This window comes from Oryza glaberrima, chromosome 8 (genome assembly GCF_000147395.1).
Source record: "Oryza glaberrima chromosome 8, OglaRS2, whole genome shotgun sequence".
NCBI lineage: Eukaryota > Viridiplantae > Streptophyta > Magnoliopsida > Poales > Poaceae > Oryza > Oryza glaberrima.
This window is the reverse complement of record NC_068333.1, coordinates 15185852-15207787: the sequence shown is the minus strand read 5'-3', so window position 1 is coordinate 15207787 and position 21936 is coordinate 15185852. Positions and strand designations below refer to the sequence as shown.

The 21936-nt window shown below is 42.1% G+C and overlaps 2 protein-coding genes across 2 annotated transcripts; both read left to right on the top strand.

Moving 5' to 3' along the window:
* The first annotated feature begins 125 nt into the window (after positions 1-125).
* Positions 126-3078, top strand: LOC127783367 (NEDD8-conjugating enzyme Ubc12-like). Its single transcript, XM_052310627.1, has 6 exons — positions 126-278; positions 962-1075; positions 1278-1386; positions 1979-2057; positions 2160-2276; positions 2516-3078. Exons 2-6 carry the CDS (start codon positions 967-969, stop codon positions 2651-2653), a joined length of 552 nt encoding a protein of 183 aa, XP_052166587.1. The 5' UTR covers positions 126-278; positions 962-966; the 3' UTR covers positions 2654-3078.
* A 1396-nt stretch (positions 3079-4474) lies between these two features.
* LOC127781586 (major strawberry allergen Fra a 1-E-like) lies at positions 4475-5369 on the top strand. The gene is made up of 2 exons (XM_052308565.1): positions 4475-4759; positions 4905-5369. Exons 1-2 carry the CDS (start codon positions 4588-4590, stop codon positions 5186-5188), a joined length of 456 nt encoding a protein of 151 aa, XP_052164525.1. The 5' UTR covers positions 4475-4587; the 3' UTR covers positions 5189-5369.
* The last annotated feature ends 16567 nt before the right edge of the window (positions 5370-21936 follow it).

Genomic DNA, 21936 nt, shown 5'->3' with positions numbered 1-21936 from the left:
AGCTTATTGTATTTTTTTCCCTTAGTCCTACTGATACGTGGGCCACTAGTCACGATGAAGTAATAACTAGTTTTAAAGTACAAGAAAATGAGATAAAGGTGAAGTACTAGAGTATCTTCCCCTTCCATCCCATGGGCCTTGGCGTAAAAGAAAGAGAAATCTCCATTCTCGTCGTCTCCTCAGCTCCTTGCGCCAAGAGACGAGTCGCAGCTCAACAGGGGAGGGGCGGCGATCTCCATCCATCCGGCGAGCAGAGCAGGGGAGGGGAGGGGATCCTGGTGAGCATCCACATCCTCTTTCTGATTCATCTCGCTCTCCCACCGGGACTACTTCTGTCTGGAATTTGCTTTGCGTTAAAACCCTAGCTTCTCTTCTAGATCTGGAAGAAGCTCTTTCTCTTAATTCCAGAGCCTTAACCTTAATAAAAGCAACAGTTTGTTGTTTGTTCCACCCAAAAGTTTGGGGGTTCAACTGAACCCCGGCCATGTCCCAAGTTGGATCCGTCCCTGTGTCTAAGTGGGCTAGAGTAATGTAGGAAATATGCTAACTAGTATTTCTCTAATCGCATAAACGCATATGATATGTTTCTGAGTGATTCATCTGTCTGCAAATGATTATGACCCCTGACACACCTTATGATGCACCAGAGCATCCTGCTGTGAGTGGACAATTATCACAATTCGAGATTTACATATGAAACTTTATGACATGCATGAATTAGTCTTGTGGATGTCTCTTGTTGATGCTTTGCCCGTGTTGGAAAACTTTACTTGATCTTGAGTTAGTTTGCATGTGAAAATAGTGAATAATTACTTTAGAGGCTACTAATAGATTATTGATATATGTAACTTGGAACTTTCCGTAAGTAACTGAACTGATTTTGTGTCACACCCTGTCCATTTCATGTGTATGCTCATGTAGAAAAAAAGGTTTCTTTGGATAATTTATTCTTCTTTCGCAGGAAAAATGCTAAACCTTATTAAGATAAAGGGTCAAAAGAAGGAAGATGCAGCCAATGCAAATGGAAAGCCTCCTGCCAAAAAGCAAAGTCCAGGGGAGTTGCGTCTTCACAAAGGTTTGCCATTTCACAAATAATACAGTTCACTTGGGCCATCATTTGGTTTATGCAGTGTGATTATACTTATCAAGGATATCCTTTCCTTTGTTTAGTTTGCATGAGCGTGTCTCTGCATTTTACTACTCTCATATCCAATTGGTGCAGTATGTGAATTTTTTACTGTCACTTTCACATTGACTTTGTTTTTTCTTGCTTTTAGATATTGCTGAACTTAACCTTCCTAAGTCGACTAGAATTTCTTTTCCTAATGGCAAGGATGATTTGATGAACTTTGAAGTTACTATTCGACCTGATGAGGGATACTATGTGTAAGTTATTGCAGGTGTTACTTTTACATGTAATTTTCATTTGGTGGTTCTGTGAAATATGTTACCAATTTTTATCTGAATTGGTGATTCTACACCTACAACATCCATTGAAATGACATTTGAATTATATGCAGAATAAAATATGCATTCGCCTCTTCCTGCATTAATAATTGCATTCCATGATGTAGTGATAGTTGTTAGAACAAGGAATAAGAGGAGTCATGTGTGTATCATGAAGGGCTAAATAAGTTTTTCTATTTGATATGTTTCATATGATAGTTTACATAGGAATGCATGCAGGGGCATTAGCAGCAAACTTAACTTTGCCTTTGTCTTCCCCTCAACATATACCTGTTCTTGATTACGGTATTGCAGTAACTCATAATTATTGTTTTGGTTTTTGTCGTTTTGGTTTCTTTATTCTGCATGGGGGAATATTTACCCTATAGCTACTCAAATTTGAAGAAAGTGGCAGAGGTGGACCATTTTTTACCTTTCTCGTTTTCTATTTCAGATAATGGTGGAACATAGCCAAGTACTTATTATTTTTATTTCAAGTGTTGGTTCTAATATGAATTTTGTTATTCTTCAGAGGTGGTAAATTTATTTTTACTTTCCAAGTTCCTCCTGCCTATCCTCATGAACCACCCAAAGTCAAGTGCAAGACTAAGGTAGCGAGTCTCTTCCCATTGATATAGTGCTTTTTAATTCTTCCCAATTAAATCTTCCAGCAAACCTGCTTTTTGGTTCTCATAATTGCAACTTGTTACTAGGTCTATCATCCCAATATTGACTTGGAGGGAAATGTCTGCCTTAACATTCTGCGTGAAGATTGGAAGCCTGTCCTGAATGTCAACACGATTGTATATGGCTTGAATCTTCTTTTCTCAGTAAGTACAGTGATTGCATGTGTGAATTAAAACAAACAAAAAAAAAGAACTGTACATCTCTGTGGAAAAATGATTTGTATTTCGCTCTTTTGGAATATTTTTTCACGGTTGTATCTTCACTTCTCTGTACATCATTTACCCATGAAAAGTTATTTTGGTTTCGTGAAACAGAAATTTCTTTAATAATTTCGTTTTGTTATTTATTACCTTGGTGTCTAATTTTCCATCATCATGTGCAGCAACCTAATGATGAGGACCCTCTAAATCATGAGGCGGCAGCAGTTCTTCGAGACAACCCAGAAAAGTTTGAGAGAAATGTCCAGAGGGCAATGGCTGGAGGCTATGTTGGTGAAACCCACTTCCCTAGATGTATGTAAGGCCTGAAGATGGTGATCGGTACCTGACTTATCTGCTGCTGCCATTTCTCCTACCAATGCACTATGGTAAAAGCAGTATATGTAACCAAGAAGGAACTTCTCTGTTATGTAACAACAGCAGTTGCTAGAAAGTAAGTTAGTGAGGCAATTGAACTCACGTTCATAACCCGCAATCCGAAGACTCTGGGTTAACCTGTTGTGGCAAATGTTCTCTTTTGGCCCTCGCGCGCATCTCAGTCATTCTGATTCATACCAGTTTCTGAGATGCTTTTGTATAATGCCAGCTAGAGAAAATGCTGAACAGTATGTGTGTGCTGCACTTACTGCCTGTTATGACTTATGGCTACCAGGAAGTAAGAACAAGTTCACTAACATTGCTTAATGTAACATGCTACCTTGGGTAGTTGTGTTGTTCTTTTTTCCAAGCTCTGTAACTGGAAAGGTCTTCTCCACCTAAATGTTCTGAAAGGCATTTCATGGCTATTTTAACTGCAAAGGGCCTGGAGCTGTTGCTTTCTGCAAATCTGTGGTCATACATCCAAAATCTATCAAAAAAGTAAACAAAGAAGATTCATCTGTAGTGGCTTTATAAATCTATTGAGCTAGAGCAGGTAGAAGGTAGATTTCGACAAGTGTTGAGCCGAAGAACAAATTGCTCTGTTACATTGATTGGTTTCAATTAAGAAGGAATAGTGTAGTAGTGCCATGAGAAGTAATCAATGACTAGCGGCACACGTACTAATGGATGATGCAGTGGAAAGGCATTGTAATGAGAGTTTAGAGCATATGCTTATTGCTCCTAGTTCTTTACCTGCCCTTTCTAATTTGCATGATCTTTGTATTACTCCATAGATAAGATTTGCAACATTGTATCCCCCCAAAACAACTTTTACTTCGCTTTCAATCGTTTCAGAACTTCTGTTCTAGAAGTAGCTCATACTCCGTTTGCACAAAGAGGGACATTTTTATAATCTGTAGTTTTTTATATGACGTCTTCAATATGTAGTTTCGTGAAAAAAAAATGGTGCTAAAAATATAGTTTTGTGATACGCATCCTCAAATTTATAGTTTTGTGATAGTTTGGTCAATGTTTATGTTGTTTTGTGAAATTTACTTGAAAAATATATAAAGCTGAGTTTTTTTTTATAGAATGAAAAGATGTTATTTCAGGGATGGATGGATTAGTATGTCTTGAATGGCTTACTGGCAAAATGATGCGTCCGATGACCTCATTCTTTCCTCTCTTTTCTGATATTTGATTGAATAGATATTCTATAGCCGCAAAAATCTATTCGAACTTAGGAGAATGATGATCATGGACTGACGGGGATGACATTGATAAGCACTTCGCATAGTTTACCTTACTCTACATGCCTATAACAATCATTCATCATTGTTTGCGTTTATCCCTTCTAGTGGGTTCCTTCGTAGGCACATGATGTGTATTGGAGTGGATTTGGATTCTCTGATCCAGAAAACCAATATGAATAGTTTGCGAAATCATATGGACCATCCGGTCAAGATCTCCAGAGCACCACAAAGCAACAGTAAATTTACTACTCATCTTTACAAAAGAATTTAGGGAGTAGCCTTGGTCATGGTCAAGTTCAGAAACATCAACAGCAATCAGTCAGTCCAGTGTGTATCTGATACTTCAAAACAGCCTGAAATCTTCAGCACATCGATTCTCCGATGTAAAGGATCCATTTTACACCCTCCAATGTGGCCATCCTTGTCAAGGCAACAATTCAATATTTACACTCCTCTGCAAGACTGCAAGGGACCAAATGCCAGCAGCTGCCCCTATATAAGTCCATGTGAATGTCTCAGAAGAATGCACACACAGCAACACTTGCACTGCAACCAGAAGCCAGCCACTACTCAGTAGGAGATTGGAGCTGAGAGCAGCAGCAGCAGCAGCAGCAGCTAGGAAGATGAAGAGCCTGCAAGGTGAGGTCCACCTGAACATCCCTGCATCCAAGGCATGGGAGATGTTCACCAACAATGAGACCCTGGGCAAGATCAGCCCCGAAATGCTGTCGGGCGCCGAGTACCTTGAAGGAGATGGCAGCCCTGGCAGCCTCAGGATCTTCAAGCTAGGACCTGGTAAAGAAACTATCTCAGATATGTTTTTGGTACAAAGTTTCCAATTGTTCACATGCAATGTCATAGTGTCATTTTCATACTGTAGCTGTCAAATAGTATTGTCAGCTGTTCTAATTGTTGTAAGCATGAACTGTGTCAACTGCAGCACTTCATCACTTTGTCAAGGAATCTGTTCAGAAGGTTGAGAAGGTCGAGACAGGCCGGTCCTTCGGCTATGAAGTGGTCAGCGGTGAGCTGAAGGAGGTCTATGATCCCTACCATGTCACCTTCTCCTTCGCCCCCGTCCCGGGGAAGGAAGGCGAGCAGTGCGTCGCTGGGTGGAAGGCTGAGTTTGAGCCCATCACCCCCACTTCCCCGCCACCAGAGAAGGCCAAGGATGCCGCCCTCGGGTTTCTTAAATTGTTTGAGACTTGCGAAGCCACTAACTAGTAAAATGACAAAAGCTGTTGTCATCTTAATGAAGATAAGTATGAAGAAACCTATGGGTAGGACAGCGTATAGAGTACTAGGCTTGACATGTGTAATACCTGCCTAGTACCTTTCTGGAAGTGTGCTATGCCAAGTGCTATGTAATGTAATAACCCTGTACTAATTACTATTTGTTGGGCTATACATGTGTGTGTTTCTAGACCGTACCCAAAAAGAAGTCCATATATGCTTCTTGTATATGTATGGCTGAAAATGAGATAATGTGTATGAAGATTCTAGAAAAACAATCACAAATATCTTCATGGTATCAGAGCTTGGTCGCCAGCGACTGCGCCAAGGCTAAACCCTAGCTAGCGGTGGCTGTGGCTGGAGAAGCACGGCGCACCGGCGGTGTATTGGCGTGTGGTGCTGGAGCTCCCGGCGAGGAAGCGAGCGTGTTGACGGTGGAGGTAGCGGTGGCTGCTGTGGTTGTGCTTGGAGGATTCCGACGTGGAGAGAAGAAGGTTTGGCTAGCAGGGAGCGCCAACGGAGACCGCGTGCACGGAGGGCAAGTTGGCGACGGCGTGTGGAGAGAAGAAGGTGCTGTTGCTTGCTGCCGTGTGAAGGTGCTGCTTGAGAAGGTGCAGCTGCTGCTTGCTGCTTGAGAAAGTGCTGCGGCTGCTGCTTGAGAAGGTGAGGATTTGGTCAGATTGAGGTCTCACAGCAAGAAAAGAAGGGGAAGAGATTAACTTGTGGAGGCGAGAAGAAGGGATATAGCTGCTATTAACTTGCTGTAATAGGGAAAACCAAGGGATTGAATAGGTGATGGGTAAATTGGTAGATATGCTTGCTAAGAAATTTAGCGAGACATCTAATACCAGCAATGCGATTGTTTCTCATGTTGAATCAGTAAAACAATTGAGTTGATGCAAAATGATATTAAGTTGGAAGGTGTCAAAAATTGTTTGAGTTGGTCTATAAGAACATTGTTGATCTTGAAGACAAAGGGATTAGAAGGATATGTTACAGGGGAGATAAAAGTGTCTGAGAGCACATCAAGTGCTGAGTGGAAGACTTGGAGTGCTACCAACTCTTTAGTAGTAGTGTGGTTGTTGACTTTATTTATCCCTGTTATTGCTACAACTGTTGAGACCATCTCTAGTGCAAGTGAGATGTGGAAAACTCTCACTAATCTTTACTTGGGAGAAGGAAATGTGATGCTAATGGTGGAGGCACAAGAGAAGATAAGTGCTTTGAAATAAGGGGAGCATTCTATTGTAGAATATGTTGCAAAACTGAAGCATTTGTAGTCTAATTTAGATCATTATGATCCTCTTGGATTAGAGCACCCCGATTGTATAGCGAAAATGAGAAAATGGATTGAGCGCACAAGGGTCATTGAGTTCTTGAAGAGCCTAAATTCGGAGTTTGAAGGGAGAAGAGATGCAATGTTTCATCAAACCACAATTCCTACCTTGGATGAGGCTATTGCAGCTATGAAACGGGAGGTGTTTAAGAAGAAAGTATTGCCTAGAGTCACACCATCTTCACCAAGTCCCACATATAACATACCAATAAAATATACTTTGAGAAATTCGTGAACAAAATATGTAAATGAGTAAAACCATCATTTGCTGTATGTGCATATATTATTTTCATTTGTTTTTGGCTCTTCAATGCATCTTCATTATAGGTTTCATATGCATTGTAAAGATAATTAAAATTCTAAACAATTATGGTGCAATATAAAATAAAAAATTCCTAAATAATCTATACAACACATACAACTTACTAGAACTACTATTAGGAGCGCAGCATTCCAAGCACGAAACATGCATCATCCCAGGCCCCGTCATCCTATTCCTACCGTTGTTGGAGTAAACGATTTACTCCTATCGCGCGCCTCTACCACCCACCTTTATTCGAGTAATCGATTTACTTCGATAATAAAAACAACTCCCCTGCTTCCGATCCCACCCCATGTCTCGCATCGTGCTCCCACCATTATTGGAGTAAATGTTTTACTTTGATAAATACAACTTCTCTGCTCCCAGTATATATTCTATTTTTTCCGTACCCAACCAACCACTCTCGCCCCCACTTCATTTTTTTCCTTTTTTTTTCGGATCTGAATCGATCCACCATCCCAGCCCACAGATCGGCGACACACCATGGAGGAGGACGATGACACCGTGGCGGTTGATGGCAGTGGCCGGCGAGCGGTGGCCTGGCTGGCGGCGCTTGAGGCGAAGGCACTGCTTCAAGCCTCGCTGCCGGACACTGGGCAGCACCTTAACCAGCAAGGAGGTGTTCACCTAGGCCAATAGAAGCAACCAACGGCTGCTTCGCGTTGGCGACATTAATAGAACAAGCAAGTAAGGAAATAACACTCTGATTTGCATCTGCATATTCTCCTTCAACTTCACGCAAGAAGCCCCAATTATTTTGCATATCAAATTAATGTGCAATCTCCAATGTTACCTGATCTCAATTGATGGGCTGCACAAGTTCTACATTTGCACATCGTGCTCCATGTGGCTGGCCGCAGAGGATAGGGTGGAGTCCACCGGTGATGGAGGTTGTTTGCTATTTTTCTTTTGCTCGTCATCTCTATTGACATGAACGAGAATGTTTTTGCATTTTTTTTGTGCTTGCTAGATGATGGATGGCTGCTACTATGCAACATCGAGCTCATCTTTATATCACACTGCTACATCCTTCTATGATTCCATCGTCGATTACTGCTCGCCACCCAGTTGCCCTCTCCACTACCAGTCACAAGACACAGACCATCCTCTTTGTCCTTATAGCAAGATCCAGCAAAGCCACCAGATAGATTTTTAGCTGAATCATTTTTTTATTTTCTAGTTTGATCCACCTGTGAGTAATTTTATCGCTTGTGTGTGATTAAGTCTGTAATTTTTTCATTCATACGACTATTTTGTGATATAGATCAACAATACTCTTAGTATCAGTTTTTACTCTTATACTGTATATTGAACACATAAGTAAACATATTACTACACAGTGGCTACGAGATCATGGTTATATTGAGAGGAAGGTGGTAATTGTTTTACTCGCAGACCACGAAATCTCAGTTTTTACTCTTATACTGTGTATTGAACACATCAGTGAACATATTACTACACGGTGGCTACGAGATCATGGGCTATATCGAGAGGAAGGTAGTAATTGTTTTACTCACAGACCATGAAATCTAAACAATATTTATAATATTGGTAAAAAAATTACTAGCATTGTAAGCTGGTAGTAATTCTTTTACGACCATCTAGGTATGGCGTTATACGATGTGGAGGCATTCATGCGAGTAAATTTGTTACTTTAGAATGAGCAGATGTGGGAGACTGGAAGTAAATGAAAAACTCCACGGAGTAAATTCGTTATTTTTGAATCGTGCGGAGATACTAGAAAAAGGGAAAACTCGGAAAGAAAAACTAGACGGTAAATGTTTTACTAAAACGCGAAAACAGAAAAACTACAGAGAAGGAATGAAAAACAGAAAAATCTGGATGGTTAATATTTTACCAGGCCCATTGATGAAGCACGAATGAGATGAAAAAAAGAAAAAAGAAACACAGAAGGTGGGGTGGTAAAAAAAGAAAAAAACGAACCGAGAAAAGGTGGGATGCGAAGGAAATGTGGGGTGGTAAAAAAACGAAAACCAGATGGAGAAGGCGTTGTGCGGTGCTTGAACTACTATTCTGCGATGTAGCGCATGGATTTGCGCTACCGACAACTTACTGTAATTTTGACATCATTTTATCACTTGATTTGATACCTCAATAAATCATCCAAAACAGCAAAATCTGAAAAAAAAAAAAACGAAATAGCACATTGCCTAATTTACACCTTCACCGTAATTCAACCATAGCTCTCCTAGCAAAAACCTTTTATCAGCATGTTAAACATGGTATACTTAACTAACAGGAGTCTTGGATTAATTTAATTCGAAATCTAACCACTTTAAATGAGCCACAAGTTCTTTAAACAATATTTGACTGCAGTCAACATAGTAAATTGGCCTTCTTTACAAATTTACCATGGTAATTCTAAAAGATGTTTAGCCTTGGGACTTGGCTCATATCAAAGATCACATCCTTGTCTACCTAGTGCTGGCTTGTCTCCCCCTAAGTCCCAATATAAATAGAGAAACACAAGAGTGCAAAATCAAACCTTGAAATAGTCTACATACTTGCTTCTAGAGTGTTTCATTCTCTCTATCTCTGCCAGAGGGGCCCAGGGTCCATGGGAACTACTCGTCATCCTCAATAACACACCCCTAGCTCACCCCCACAGCCTGGAACACAGCCAAGTGCCATAGAACGTGTCATGGCCACCGGTTGACACCTAGCTCGAACTTGACACCTAAAACTCTACCATTTGACGATCCACCTCGCCAGCATACTCCATTTCTCTCCCTTATTACGTTCCACGAAGAAACAAAACGCGTCCACCTCGGAATCGCCGGGAACGGCCTTGTCTTTCTTGTCAGTCGGAAGTGTTTGATCGTCTTCATCCACTCTCTGGTGAGCTTTGCTGCAAACCATCATCGAAAACGTATTACTATTTCCATGCTTAATCTATCCATACCTTTTGTTTTCGAGATCGAGCTGTTCAAGAACGGCGGAGCGTGGCCACGGCTGTCCCCGGTGTCCAAAGCGCCGCCATTCGTCGCTTCGCCGTTTCCGTTGACCGGGTGCATTTCCGGCTGAGCTCTCACACCCCCGATGTCCACAAGATTCCACGAGAACGATGGCCGAAGGAATCGAACTGGAAGCGCGTGGATAGGGAGATCCCCTCCTTCCTCAAGTCCGGCCGCCGCCTCCATCCTTGATTTCGTCCTCTCCGGTGAGTTGCAGCACGATTCGTCGCATCCGTAGTTTCCCTAGGACAACACTGACACACTGGACATGTTGTTTTTCCAGCTCGTTGACCGTAGCACGCCGTCGACATCCACCCGGAGTTCTTCCTCGCCGCCGAGCCGTTCCAACCGAAGCCGCTGCTATCCAAGCCTCGCAGATCCCTTCTTACATCCTAGTGAGTATAGATGGCCAAACGGGCGGCACGGCCCGGCACGGCCCAGGCCTGGCCATGCCTGTGCCGAAATTAGTCTGGCCGGCACGGCCCGATCTACACTCTGGGCCGTGTTGTGCCAGCCCACGGGCCACACACATGGCCCAGGCACGGCCCAACATGACTCGGGCTATGCTGGGCTGGCCCGAAGGCACAACTGTCCATTGCGCTTTTTCACAGAATAAGTATATTTTGGGTTCCTCAACTCTATGGTCTAGGTCCATATGGCTAGAAAATAAGTCTATTTTGTATTCCTCTTCTCTTTGGGCCCTGTATGATATGGTTCATTAAGTCTATTTTGCGTCCCTCAACTTTTTTTGTTCGGTCGTGCTGTACCGGGCCGGCCCACCGTGCCGAGGGTGCAGCCCAGGCACGGCCCGGCTGTCGGGCCGAGCCGGCATGGGCACGACCCCAAGTCGGGCCGTGCCGTGCTTGGGCCGGGCCAAAATGGCGTGCCTTGGGCTGGGCCACGGGCCTCGGACCATATGGCCATCTATACCAGTGAGCATCCTGGACGCCCAAGAAGTAGCATGCATGCATTCCCTTCCCATGAACAAGGCTGACTCACCTGCATGCATAGCCCCTGCACAGCCGCCGCTCGGACTCGCCTCTGGCGATGATCCGGTCATCATTCTCATTAAGACCACCACCTCTAGGTTTGCAAAAGTGTTCTCTACAGTTCCTATTTTAGCCGCCTCACGAGATTTCCCACCGTTTGCCGCCGGCAAGGCTAATCATGGCAAATCACAGGGACCTAGTTTGTAAATTAGAATAAGTCTAAGGATCTACCTGAAAGAATTTCCACTCACATAGGGCAGAAATAGGATAGCGGGTTGATTCCTTGGAACCTAAGGGGTCTCTTTGCATATCGACCAGACACTGCCAGTGGACCCCCTATTTCAAATCTGGAAAAATATAAGAGAAATAGTTAAGGCATTACTTGTTCAACTGAAAATAGATAAACTTGTAAATTTTGTGGAAAAACTCATATTAGCTCAGTTTGAGTTGGACAAAGTTCCAGTAGACTCACAAAAAGTTGTGCTCATGAAGTTTGTAAACAAAAACATGGAACAAACAAAATGAGTTGAACTAAAATTTGTTAGAACCACAAAATCGCACCCTTTATTTCTATGCACTAAAATATGGAACAAACAGTACAAGAAATCTTTCTAAAATTTTGTACAGCAAAATGTTAACATAATGTGCACCCTAGCTTGTAAAATGCATAAGAAATTCATAGAAGGTTCAAAAATTATGATACCAGTTAGATTGAGCTTAGAAAATTATGCTCTTTAACGCTTTGAAGTATCTCGACACAACCACATAACAAAATTATTCCAAAGTTTAGCCTAAGGAACAAATGACATATTCAAGCCTATAACTTATAAAATTCATATGTCCTAAAATAAAAATGATAAAATATAAATTATTTTACCTAAACTCATCTTAGGTCAGAACCCAACTACTGTGAAGAAATCATGCGTTTTAGAGCATTTTGGCTTTTTCGCATATTTTGATATTTTTATGCGTACACATTATAAATTGTATAGGTAAGGAGTCCGTCAACGGAGGAGTGATTTTAGTATATGATCAGATTGAATCTGAGAAAGACAAGTGCTCCCCTCATCCTTTGAACATAATGAAGCCTATGCTTTGGGGAGTGAAATGTTTTCTTTACAAAATTGCACGCGTATTTGCTATACCGATACTTGAAATTTGGTAGATGGTAGCTATGACCTATTTGGTGCATATTCCACCTTGAAACTTGGTCTCCCTACTGTTTGTAAACTTAGAATGGTTTAGAGTACTTATCAAGTGCTCAAATGGATATATACATGCCTATATATTTGCCATATGCTTAGACATGCATAGAAACTATACCTCAAACATAATGGATCATTTATACTCAATATTTTGGAAATTTTGTAACTTCTGGACAGAGATGTATACTCTAGATAATTGTGAACTAAAATGGTGAAAAACATGTTTTAAGACTTGGGAGTATATGGTGGTAGTTGCATACCGATAGGGGGAGTGTTCGCCTGAGTCAACTAAGGACTAAACTCTATGTCACCAACTATTATATACCGTGCAACCATATGTGCTAGTATGGATGGCCTAAGCTCATTAAGTTGTTTATTATCTATGCATGCAGTTGGGAGGCCATTGTAGTAGCGATAGTGCCTACGACTTGATGGTAGGGCTATTTGTGGGAGTTGCCCATGTTTATGTGAATTGCAAGGGAACGAGTGTATCGATTCGCCTTTTCTATGTTTATTGTTTATGAGGGGACAACTGTAATATTCCGCCTCACATTTATTTCTGATTTGGTAGGGGACAATTGTACTATTCCGCGTGAGGGGACGATTGTATTGTTCCGCCTCACGTACAACGTTGAGTGCCACGTAGGAAATGACTGTACCGGTTTGCCTACGGCGTTACATTGGTAAAGACCCCCCCCCCCCAATCTAATGGCATTAAGATTGTAGACTTTATGTGGAACAACACTCATCGTGCTCATGCAAGGATTTGATAGTAAATAATGTAAAGGCTTCATTGTGACCTCTAGATCGTACTCAATATGTAGAGTGTGGTGGTACCGATGGGTACTGGACAAACTTGAGTGATTCACATCATGTGGGTAAAACTGTATAAACTCTGCAGAGTCTAATCGATTGGTCGTGCTCACGGTCATGAGCGACACAACGAGTGCCATGAGTATAGTTTTATGTTTTCTAAATGTGTTTGTGAATTTAGGATGTGAAAATGGTAGATTTATGGTAACTTTTTGGCTTAAGATGATGTATATTATGACTTGTTGCCATGGAGGGCAGCAAGGGTATACTTCTGTTATCTTGATGGTGAACAACATGATTTACTTGATATATATGTTTCAAATGTTTTATTAAATACTGTTGCAAAATGCTTGTGAAATAAAATTTGCTTTATGCTGAAAATTAAAGACAACATATAGCCTTTCCTTCGATTTAGAGCTTGCATGCATTTAGGTTTGATTTAATTAATGTAATGAATCTTGCTTGTTGTATATTTTGTTTTCCTTAGTCTTTGTTGTAGGTGATAAGGTTATTTTGGGTTGAATGTTGCGGGAACCGTTGCTCTTTTAGGATGGTTCTAACTAGGGGCTTACCTCTTGTCGGTTGCTTGTGGGATTCTTTTGGGTAGACATGCTTCCGCTGAACCGTATATTGTATGGCCTGTCGGCCTATGTATATCTAAAGTTGTTGTAATCTGAAATTTATTTGTCTTAGTTGTATTCGGCCTGTCGGCCTATGTATATCTAAAGTTGTTGTAATCTGAAATTTATTTGTCTTAGTTGTATTCGCCTATGTGTATCATTGTTGACGACTGTTAAGTACCAAATTAACGCCGTCAATACCAGCATAAGACTATAAATATAAAACATCCAACATAGTGGTAGGGTTTATTTCTAACAATTTCCACGAGTGTTAGTGTATATTTGTATGCAGGTGACAAACTACCCAAGTTGAGAAGAAATATATATGAAGGAGGAGGAAAATCAAACTCGTATCCAAACTTATGGATTTTTGGACCTAAAAACCTAATTAAACACCTCCAAATGGCGCGAACATGCATACCAATAGATTGAGGGGCCCTAAATGAGTGTCCTGGCAAAACACCGGAGCCAACGGAGCCATCCCGGGTTCGGCTGAACCCTTACGGAGGTGTTGATGTGAAAAACACGAGGCCTGGGAGATCTGCTTAACTCCAGTGCAGGTCCAAAAAGCTTGCCTTTAGGTTCGTGAGCGTGCCAGTTGATTTTATCCTGCAATCAACAAGAAACAAAGACAGGAAAGTAGCAGTTAAATCCATAAACGATAGCCGATCGGCCAGTCGCCGATGACGTATCATTTATCTTTGAGCCAATGTCATCTTTGCATCGATCGGCAGTCATGAGTAAACAAGAAAGAACTAAATCTATTCGATCGGCTGTAGATATTAATGGTATATAATCCTTATGTCGATATATACTTAAATCAAGTGATTGGGATAGATCGGTCGCCAATGCCGAGACAGTATAAATCACTTAGATCGAAATATATATTAACAAGAAGATTATAAGCATTCATAGCATAGCCGATCAGATAGATCTAGCATGTATCGGCTAATACTCCGATACCACTCTATATTAAGATATTAAAGCAAGCAAAATATATCAAACAGGAAGCTTAATATACCTAAAAGCAATAAGATCTCAACATAAAGGGGCAGATCTAGCATATCAATTAAGCACATAAGATATAAGGCTAAATCAGGTAAGATCGGCTGAAACCTTGATACTACCCTAATCGACAACCAAAGACAAGCTAGAGATTGAGATTCTAATCACGACTTATAAGGTCAAACTAAACCGATGCAGCTATAAGTATGAAAAGAAGAACAATATCTAGACAATCAAGCCGTTGGATGTTTCATAGGGTGGTGGATACCCTATATAATCTAAGTCAACGTTGGTATTTAACCTAATCGGCTGCCCTCTAGTGATAGATGTTAGCCGACTGGAGGTTAAATAACAATATTGCCGGAGATTATATAGAATATATGATAACTCGACAACTTACATAAACAAGATTAGAGTGTCATAAAGATGGAAGCACTAATCCCGAGAACGCAAGCCGCCATAACAAGTTTTACCTCTAGTTGAAGATCGAAACCGATGCAGCTCAACCCAAAAGCAAGAACTCGTCGAAAACAAAACGAAAGTAAAAGGGTGGCGATGCGCTGAGATTGTTATTGAACGTGTGTTATCTGATTACATGGGGCTCGGGGTCTATTTATACCCGAGATTACAAAATATGTCCATGTCGGAGACGACTCTTATCTCTAACAAACTCTAATATACCATAAGTCTTTGCGGCAAACTTTTGCCCAAACTTATCTCTAAGGAAATTACATAAAATATCCTAATTAATAGATACAATTGCCTTTCCAGGACTCAACCCGTGCATGGAAATCCATGTGAAGCACTTCAACCTAACCCGACGACGTATACCGAGTCGTATTGTCGGAATCGGCTCAATCGGCTAACCTTGTCCGACTCGAACTCTGCCGATCTGGTTGCAGCCGATTCGGACTTCAGCCGATTCTTGCTCTGTTTCCGGAATGATTTCTATCTTGGATTCCACTTCAGTTTTATCTTCATCTCCGATACCTGAATTATCAAATTTGGTCGTTAACACATGCCCCCCAAGTCCGGAATATTTGGTAATGTTTCGGATTTGCCATATTTGCTCCTCCAAGAATATCGCTCATTGTTGTTTTTCCAACCGTTACCGCAGCGCTTTAAATACTAACCGTCACCCCCGAGAGATTTCACACCGTTACTTCCGTTTTCACCGCTTAAGCCAACTTCGTCCTCTCTCTCCCCGGCGATCCCCTCGGTGCGCAAGGCGATTCAAGGCGACTCTTCCTCCGGCCAAGCTTCCGCCCGCGGCGATGTCGACTTCCGCCAGCCCGACTGCCGCGCCATCGGTCGAGTATGCAGAGGTCCATGCCCATCGGCTAGATCCCCTTCTTTGTGCAGTAGATCGGTTTTCCTTGTCGCATCTTGTTTTCTTCTTCTCTATCCTTTTGCATCTGTAGCATCTCTCCAATCTGGTTGCGATTCCCAGCCTGTCACATGAGCATCAGTATTTTCTTGGTCCAATCGGCAATTCCGACCCCACTGAGTTCATTAGCGCCGAGACCAATAGGATACCCTTTAGATTGGCCAACCCAAATCTAGGTCATTGAAGAATACTTTCAAGTCCTGGCCTTCCCTTGAGAAAAGTTCTCCTGACACAAGTTGGCCCGTATGGTACAAGCGTATATCAGCTAGCAAGCAGACCCATTGGGATGAACTCGGAATTGGCCAAGCGCTTGCTCTTACTTTAGCAAATTCGGCTAAGGACGAGCCCCTGATGGCTTCTGCAACGTATTTCTGGTCCAACGCCCTCAACACCTTCCTGTTTAATCATGGGCCGATGACCCCTACTCTGCTAGACATCACCATGATCACTAGCCTAGATATCACCGCATCGGCGAACTCCATGAACTTGAACTCCAAGAACCAGTTTGAGTTCAAAACTAAGACCATAGGCAACTGGTCTGGCTATATTGCTACATATATGGGCAAAGAGGGTCTGTCACCCCTCGAGAGCATACAACCTTTCTGATGATGTGGCTTGAGAAGTTCCTCTTCTGTGGATCAAGTTGTGGCCCTACTACCAACTGGCAGTTCTAGCCGAATCCCTTGAAACCAAAAAGCAAATTCCTTTGGGAAAAATCCTTCTCAGCTACCTATATCAGATGTTGAACAACTCATCGGCTAAGATAGCCACAGGGTCAGTGGTCAGTGCAGGTGGCCCATGGTGGTTTCTGCAGACATAGCTTAACCTTGTTGCCATGAAGGTTGTGAATCGGCCATCTTTGACAAATGCTGAATTTCCAAGACTAGAGTCGATCACAGATGATGATGGAGAAGAGCGCACACACCGCCGATGCATGTCGTATGGAGACGCTGCATCCACACCAGCCGATTCTGGATCCAAGTTATCGGCTGAGCTGCTGAAAGACTGGTTCTTTAGTTTTTATGATGGTTTTTAGAAAGATGCCCGAGTTTGGTTTCCGTATGCAAACTCAATGAGCTTTGAACTGCCATCAGATTTCAGATTCGAAGAAATCAATGCTGAAAGATATGATAAGTCTAGAGAGGTCTTCTCGGCTACTATCAACCCATGCATTCTTCCTATTGGCATCCATCAAGGAAGAAACATTCAAGTGTCCTATGAGTTCTACCATCCAATGAGCTCGGCTAGGCAATTTGGGATGGGACAGCTGCCAATCGGCTTGTATTTTGCCGACAAAATTCAGTGCAGAGGAGAGATCTCGTCGACCTTGATGATGGATCGGCTGCTCAACATCCCAGGACCTCCCTTGGGCAACATTGAGAACATAGAACTGGCAAAGTTCAAGAGCAAGGCCTTTGATAGATGGTGGGATGAATGGAAGCTACACCTGTTCCATCAATCGACTTCCATGTACATGACGGATCTATTCCCAGATGTCATCCCTCAGGTAAATTTCTATTCTGTTAATTCTGTTAAAATAACTGTTAGCCGATTTGTATCTTGACTAATCTCCTCTTCTACCTTGCAGACAACAGAATCCTCTCCTCCTTGCAAAAGCAATAGTGGCAAGGGCATAGAATATGCTCCAGGCCTTATACCAAACGGAGGTGGACCATCTCCCCCTGTCATCGGCTACCATGCCCACAGGACCTCAAGTCTACTCCAAGGGCAGTTGAGAGAGCCAACCGATACAGGCAGGAAGAGAAAGACCAGGGCATCGGCTGCTGATCCATCGGCTATGGCTCCAAAGAAAAAGGCCAAGAAGAAGAAATCCATGCCAACCAATGATTTGCCTGCCTTAGATCCATCTATAGAACAAGCTCTAGATGAAGAAGAGATCGAGGACGACGTCGACCAAGCGGCAGCCGAACTGAGTGACTTAGGAGAAAAAACACCTTCGGCTTCGCCCAAACAGACTCCTCCAACTCCTGCTGCTCCAGCTCACTTTTCAAGGGTAAATATCTTGATCATCTCTTGAAACAACTTGCATAGCTGATTATTTATTAATCTTGTATGTGCAGAAAAAGAAAACTGTCGTGAAGAAGAAATCGGCACCAGCACCACCCAAACCAGCCCCACCAGTAAAGTTCCCTCTGTAAAATCCTTTTGCTCCTATCAAAACCGGTGTTAATTAACACTTATCTTTTGCAGCCTCCTCCTCCTCCTCCTTCACCTCCTGTGCAGCCGATGCCAAGTGATCGTACTCTATCGGCTGCAGGCAGCCATAACATCGAGGAAGAAGAACAACCAGCTGCTCCTGCCATCCTAGTAAGTTTACCCTTTAGAATCTCAGATCAGCTGTATAACATGTTTTGGTATTCAATCATCTTCAACTTTACCTTTAGAATCTCAGATCTGTTCTCTTTTGATATCAAGGATTACTTTGATGAAGAGGCAGACGAAGAAACAACAAGCAAAGCTTCAGCCCCTCTGACCGATGATGTCAAAAGAACTCTTGAAGACATATCTCATCAGCTAGAGTCATCATTAGACAACTTGGTGGTGGACTGTGGTTCAATCCGGGCAAGATTTGCAGAGGCAGAAACGTGGCCGATTTGACTAAGTCTCTCAAGGTCATTCCTGGAACCGATGCCCAAGACATCCAAGCCATCGAAGAAGTAGATCAAATTAGACAACGGGCTGTGTCGGCTATCCAGCGTTATCTGTCTATGTAATTGGCTGATTATCTCTGTAATAGGACTTAGAAAAATTTTTATAATCGTCTAAGAAACTTTGGTACTCCTTTTGATTGTCATGCTGATCCTTTGTGCCGATTAATATAACTTTTTCAACTTCTCAATTTGCTTGAAAAATTCGCAATTTGTGTATATATGTGCCCCCCTAATTTTGCAATGATGAAGGCGTTGATAAAATTATAATTTGGATTAAGGGCGATATATGAAATATCGGCCATCATACATCGGCAGAACACAACCGATGGTGACAAAATAACAAAAACTACTAAGGGCGATACATTAAATATCGGCCATCATACATCGGCAGAACACAGCCGATTATGATAATAAAACTGCTAAGGGCTATATAACTATATCGACCATCTCAAGGCGATGTAAACACATCGGCTATCACGCATCGGCAGTATCTAGCCGATCATGAATTGACCCAAACACTTGGGTAATATTTCTTCAAATACTTGCCATTGAGTGCTCGTCCATAAACTTCTCCATCAAGCCCTTGCAACATATAAGCTCCTTTGGACACAACCTTATGAATTTGAAATGGTCCTTCCCAGTTTGGTGACCACTTGCCGAATTTGTTATCTCGAGTTCCTATCAGCAAGATTAACTTCCAAAAAAGCTCTCCCTCAGAAAAAGACTTAGGCACTACCTTCTTGTTATAATGTCGAGCAACCCTTTCTTTGTCGTTGGTAACTTTTGCAAGAGCTCGCAATCTTGACTGAACCAAATCCTCCCTCTCATCTGCCATGAGATTATAATACTCATCGGCTGTCAATTCATCCTGTAAATCCGTTCTTCTCAAGCCGATTCTAATTTCCCATGGTAAAACTGCTTCATGCCCATAAACAAGCTAATAAGGAGGGACTTGAATCGATCCATAACAAGCCATCCGATAAGACCACAACGCTTCGGCTAGTCTAGTGTGCCATTGCCGAGGATAATCAGAAATCTTTCTCTTAACCAACTTGAGCAAACTCTTGTTAGACGCCTCGGTTTGTCCGTTAGCCTGCGCATAGTACGGGGAAGTAACAACTTGATGCCCATGCTATCGGCAAACTGAACAAACTCATCGGACACAAAGATCGAACCTTGATCAGTTGTAATGGTCTGGGGAATACCAAATCGGTAGATGATATGTTCTTGAACAAATTGTATAGCATCTCCTGAATCAACCTTCTTCAAAGGAATAGCTTCTACCCATTTGGTGAAATAATCAGTCGCAACCAATATAAATTTATGCCCCTTACTTGAAGGTGGATTAATCTGGCTGATCATATCCATACCCCATCCTCTAAACGGCCATGGCTTGATAATAGGATTCATAGCCGATGCTGGTGCTCTCTGAATTGCTCTAAACTTCTGACAATCTTGACATCCCTTGTAGTATCTGAAGCAATCTTCCAACATTGTCGGCCAAAAATACCCTGCACGCTGAAGTAACCACTTCATCTTGTGAGCCGATTGATGAGTACCACAAATTCCTTCATTTACCTTGCCTATCGCAATTTTGGCTTGATCGGCACTCAAACACTTAAGCAACACCCCATCAATCATTCGATAATATAACTCATCATCCAACAAGGTGTACTTCAAAGCCTTATAACGCAATTTCCGAGAAGCCGATTGAGATGGATTCTGCAAATATTGATACACATCATACCTCCAATCATCGGCTGATATTGTGGCAACTTCCACCTTGATATCTCTTATTATCGGCTTGTACCCTGATGCTCCTTGAGCCAAATCATTAGCTTCAACATTTTGCTCTTGAGATACATGCTTTAAAGTTACCAGCCAAAACCCACCCATCAACTCTTGGCACTTATCATTGTAGATCATCAATGTATCATTCTTGCATTCATATTCTCCTGCCAATTGACTGATCACCAACAAGGAATCACTCATAATTTCGATAGCATCGGCTTCAACTTCCTTAATCAATTGCAACCCCTTGAGAACCGCTTCATATTCAGCCTGATTATTAGTTGCATAAGGCTTAATAGTATAGGCAAACTCAAGCCGATACCACAACCATGAGTACACACTGATCCGTCAAAAAATAAAGTCCAAGGCACAATATCAACTGAGCCGATTGAGTCATCACGATGATCCACAATAAAATCGGCTATAGCTTGCCCCTTAATCGCCTTCGGTGACTCGTACCGAAGATCAAATTCCGTTAAAGCAAATATCCATTTTCCAACCCTTCCTTTCAAAATTAGGGCCGATAGCATGTACTTGACCACATCGGCTTTGCATATCACAGTGCATTCATTGGATAATAGATAATGCCTTAACTTTGTATAGGAGAAATACAAACACAAACATAACTTCTCCACAGGAGAATACCTCATTTCTGTGTCCAAGAGCCTGCGGCTTAAATAAAATATATCCATCTCTTTCCCCTCAAGCTCCTGAATCAAAATTGAGCCGATTGACTTCTCGCCAGCCAACAAATACAACTTGAATGGTACCCCCTTCTATGGTGAAATCAAAACTGGTGGGGAACTAAGATATTCCTCAATATTATCCAAAACTGGCCAGCCGATACACCAAAAGCACACTTTATCGGGTTCATCTTCAAGCCATATTTTCTAGTTCTCTCAAAAACCTTCCTCAGATCGGCTATATGGTTTTTTATTTCTTTTGACTTAACGACCACATCATCGATGTAAACCTCAACCAACCAACCGATCAGATCATGAAATATGTAATTCATGGCTCTCTGATATGTAGCTCCAGCGCTCTTCAAGCCGAAAGTCATCACAACCCACTCAAACAAGTCGATTGCACCAGGACATCTGAAGGCTGTCTTATGAATATCTTCTTCTGCCATAAAGATTTGATTGTAACCTACATTACCATCCATAAAACTTAATATCTTATGCCCTGAAGTAGCATCAACCAACTGATCGGCAACCGGCATTGGATACTCATCCTTTGGGGTAGCCTTGTTTAGGTCCCGAAAATCAATGCACACCCTGACTTTGCCATTTTTCTTGATGACTGGAACTATATTAGAAACCCACTCAGCATAACGGCATGGACGAATAAAACCAGCACCATACAAACGTGCAACCTCAGCCTTGATAGCCTCGAGCATATCGGCCTTACATCTCCTTGGTGGCTGCTGATATGGTCTAACCCCAGGTTTAATAGGAAGCCGATGTTCAACAATCGATCGGCTGAGTCCTGGCATCTCATAAAACTCCCAAGCAAAGCAATCTCTGTATTCTTTTAGAAGCTCTATCAACTTGGTTATGAATTCTGGAGATAAGTTCTTACTAATAAATGTCGGCCTTGGTCTATCTCCTGGACCTATGTCAAT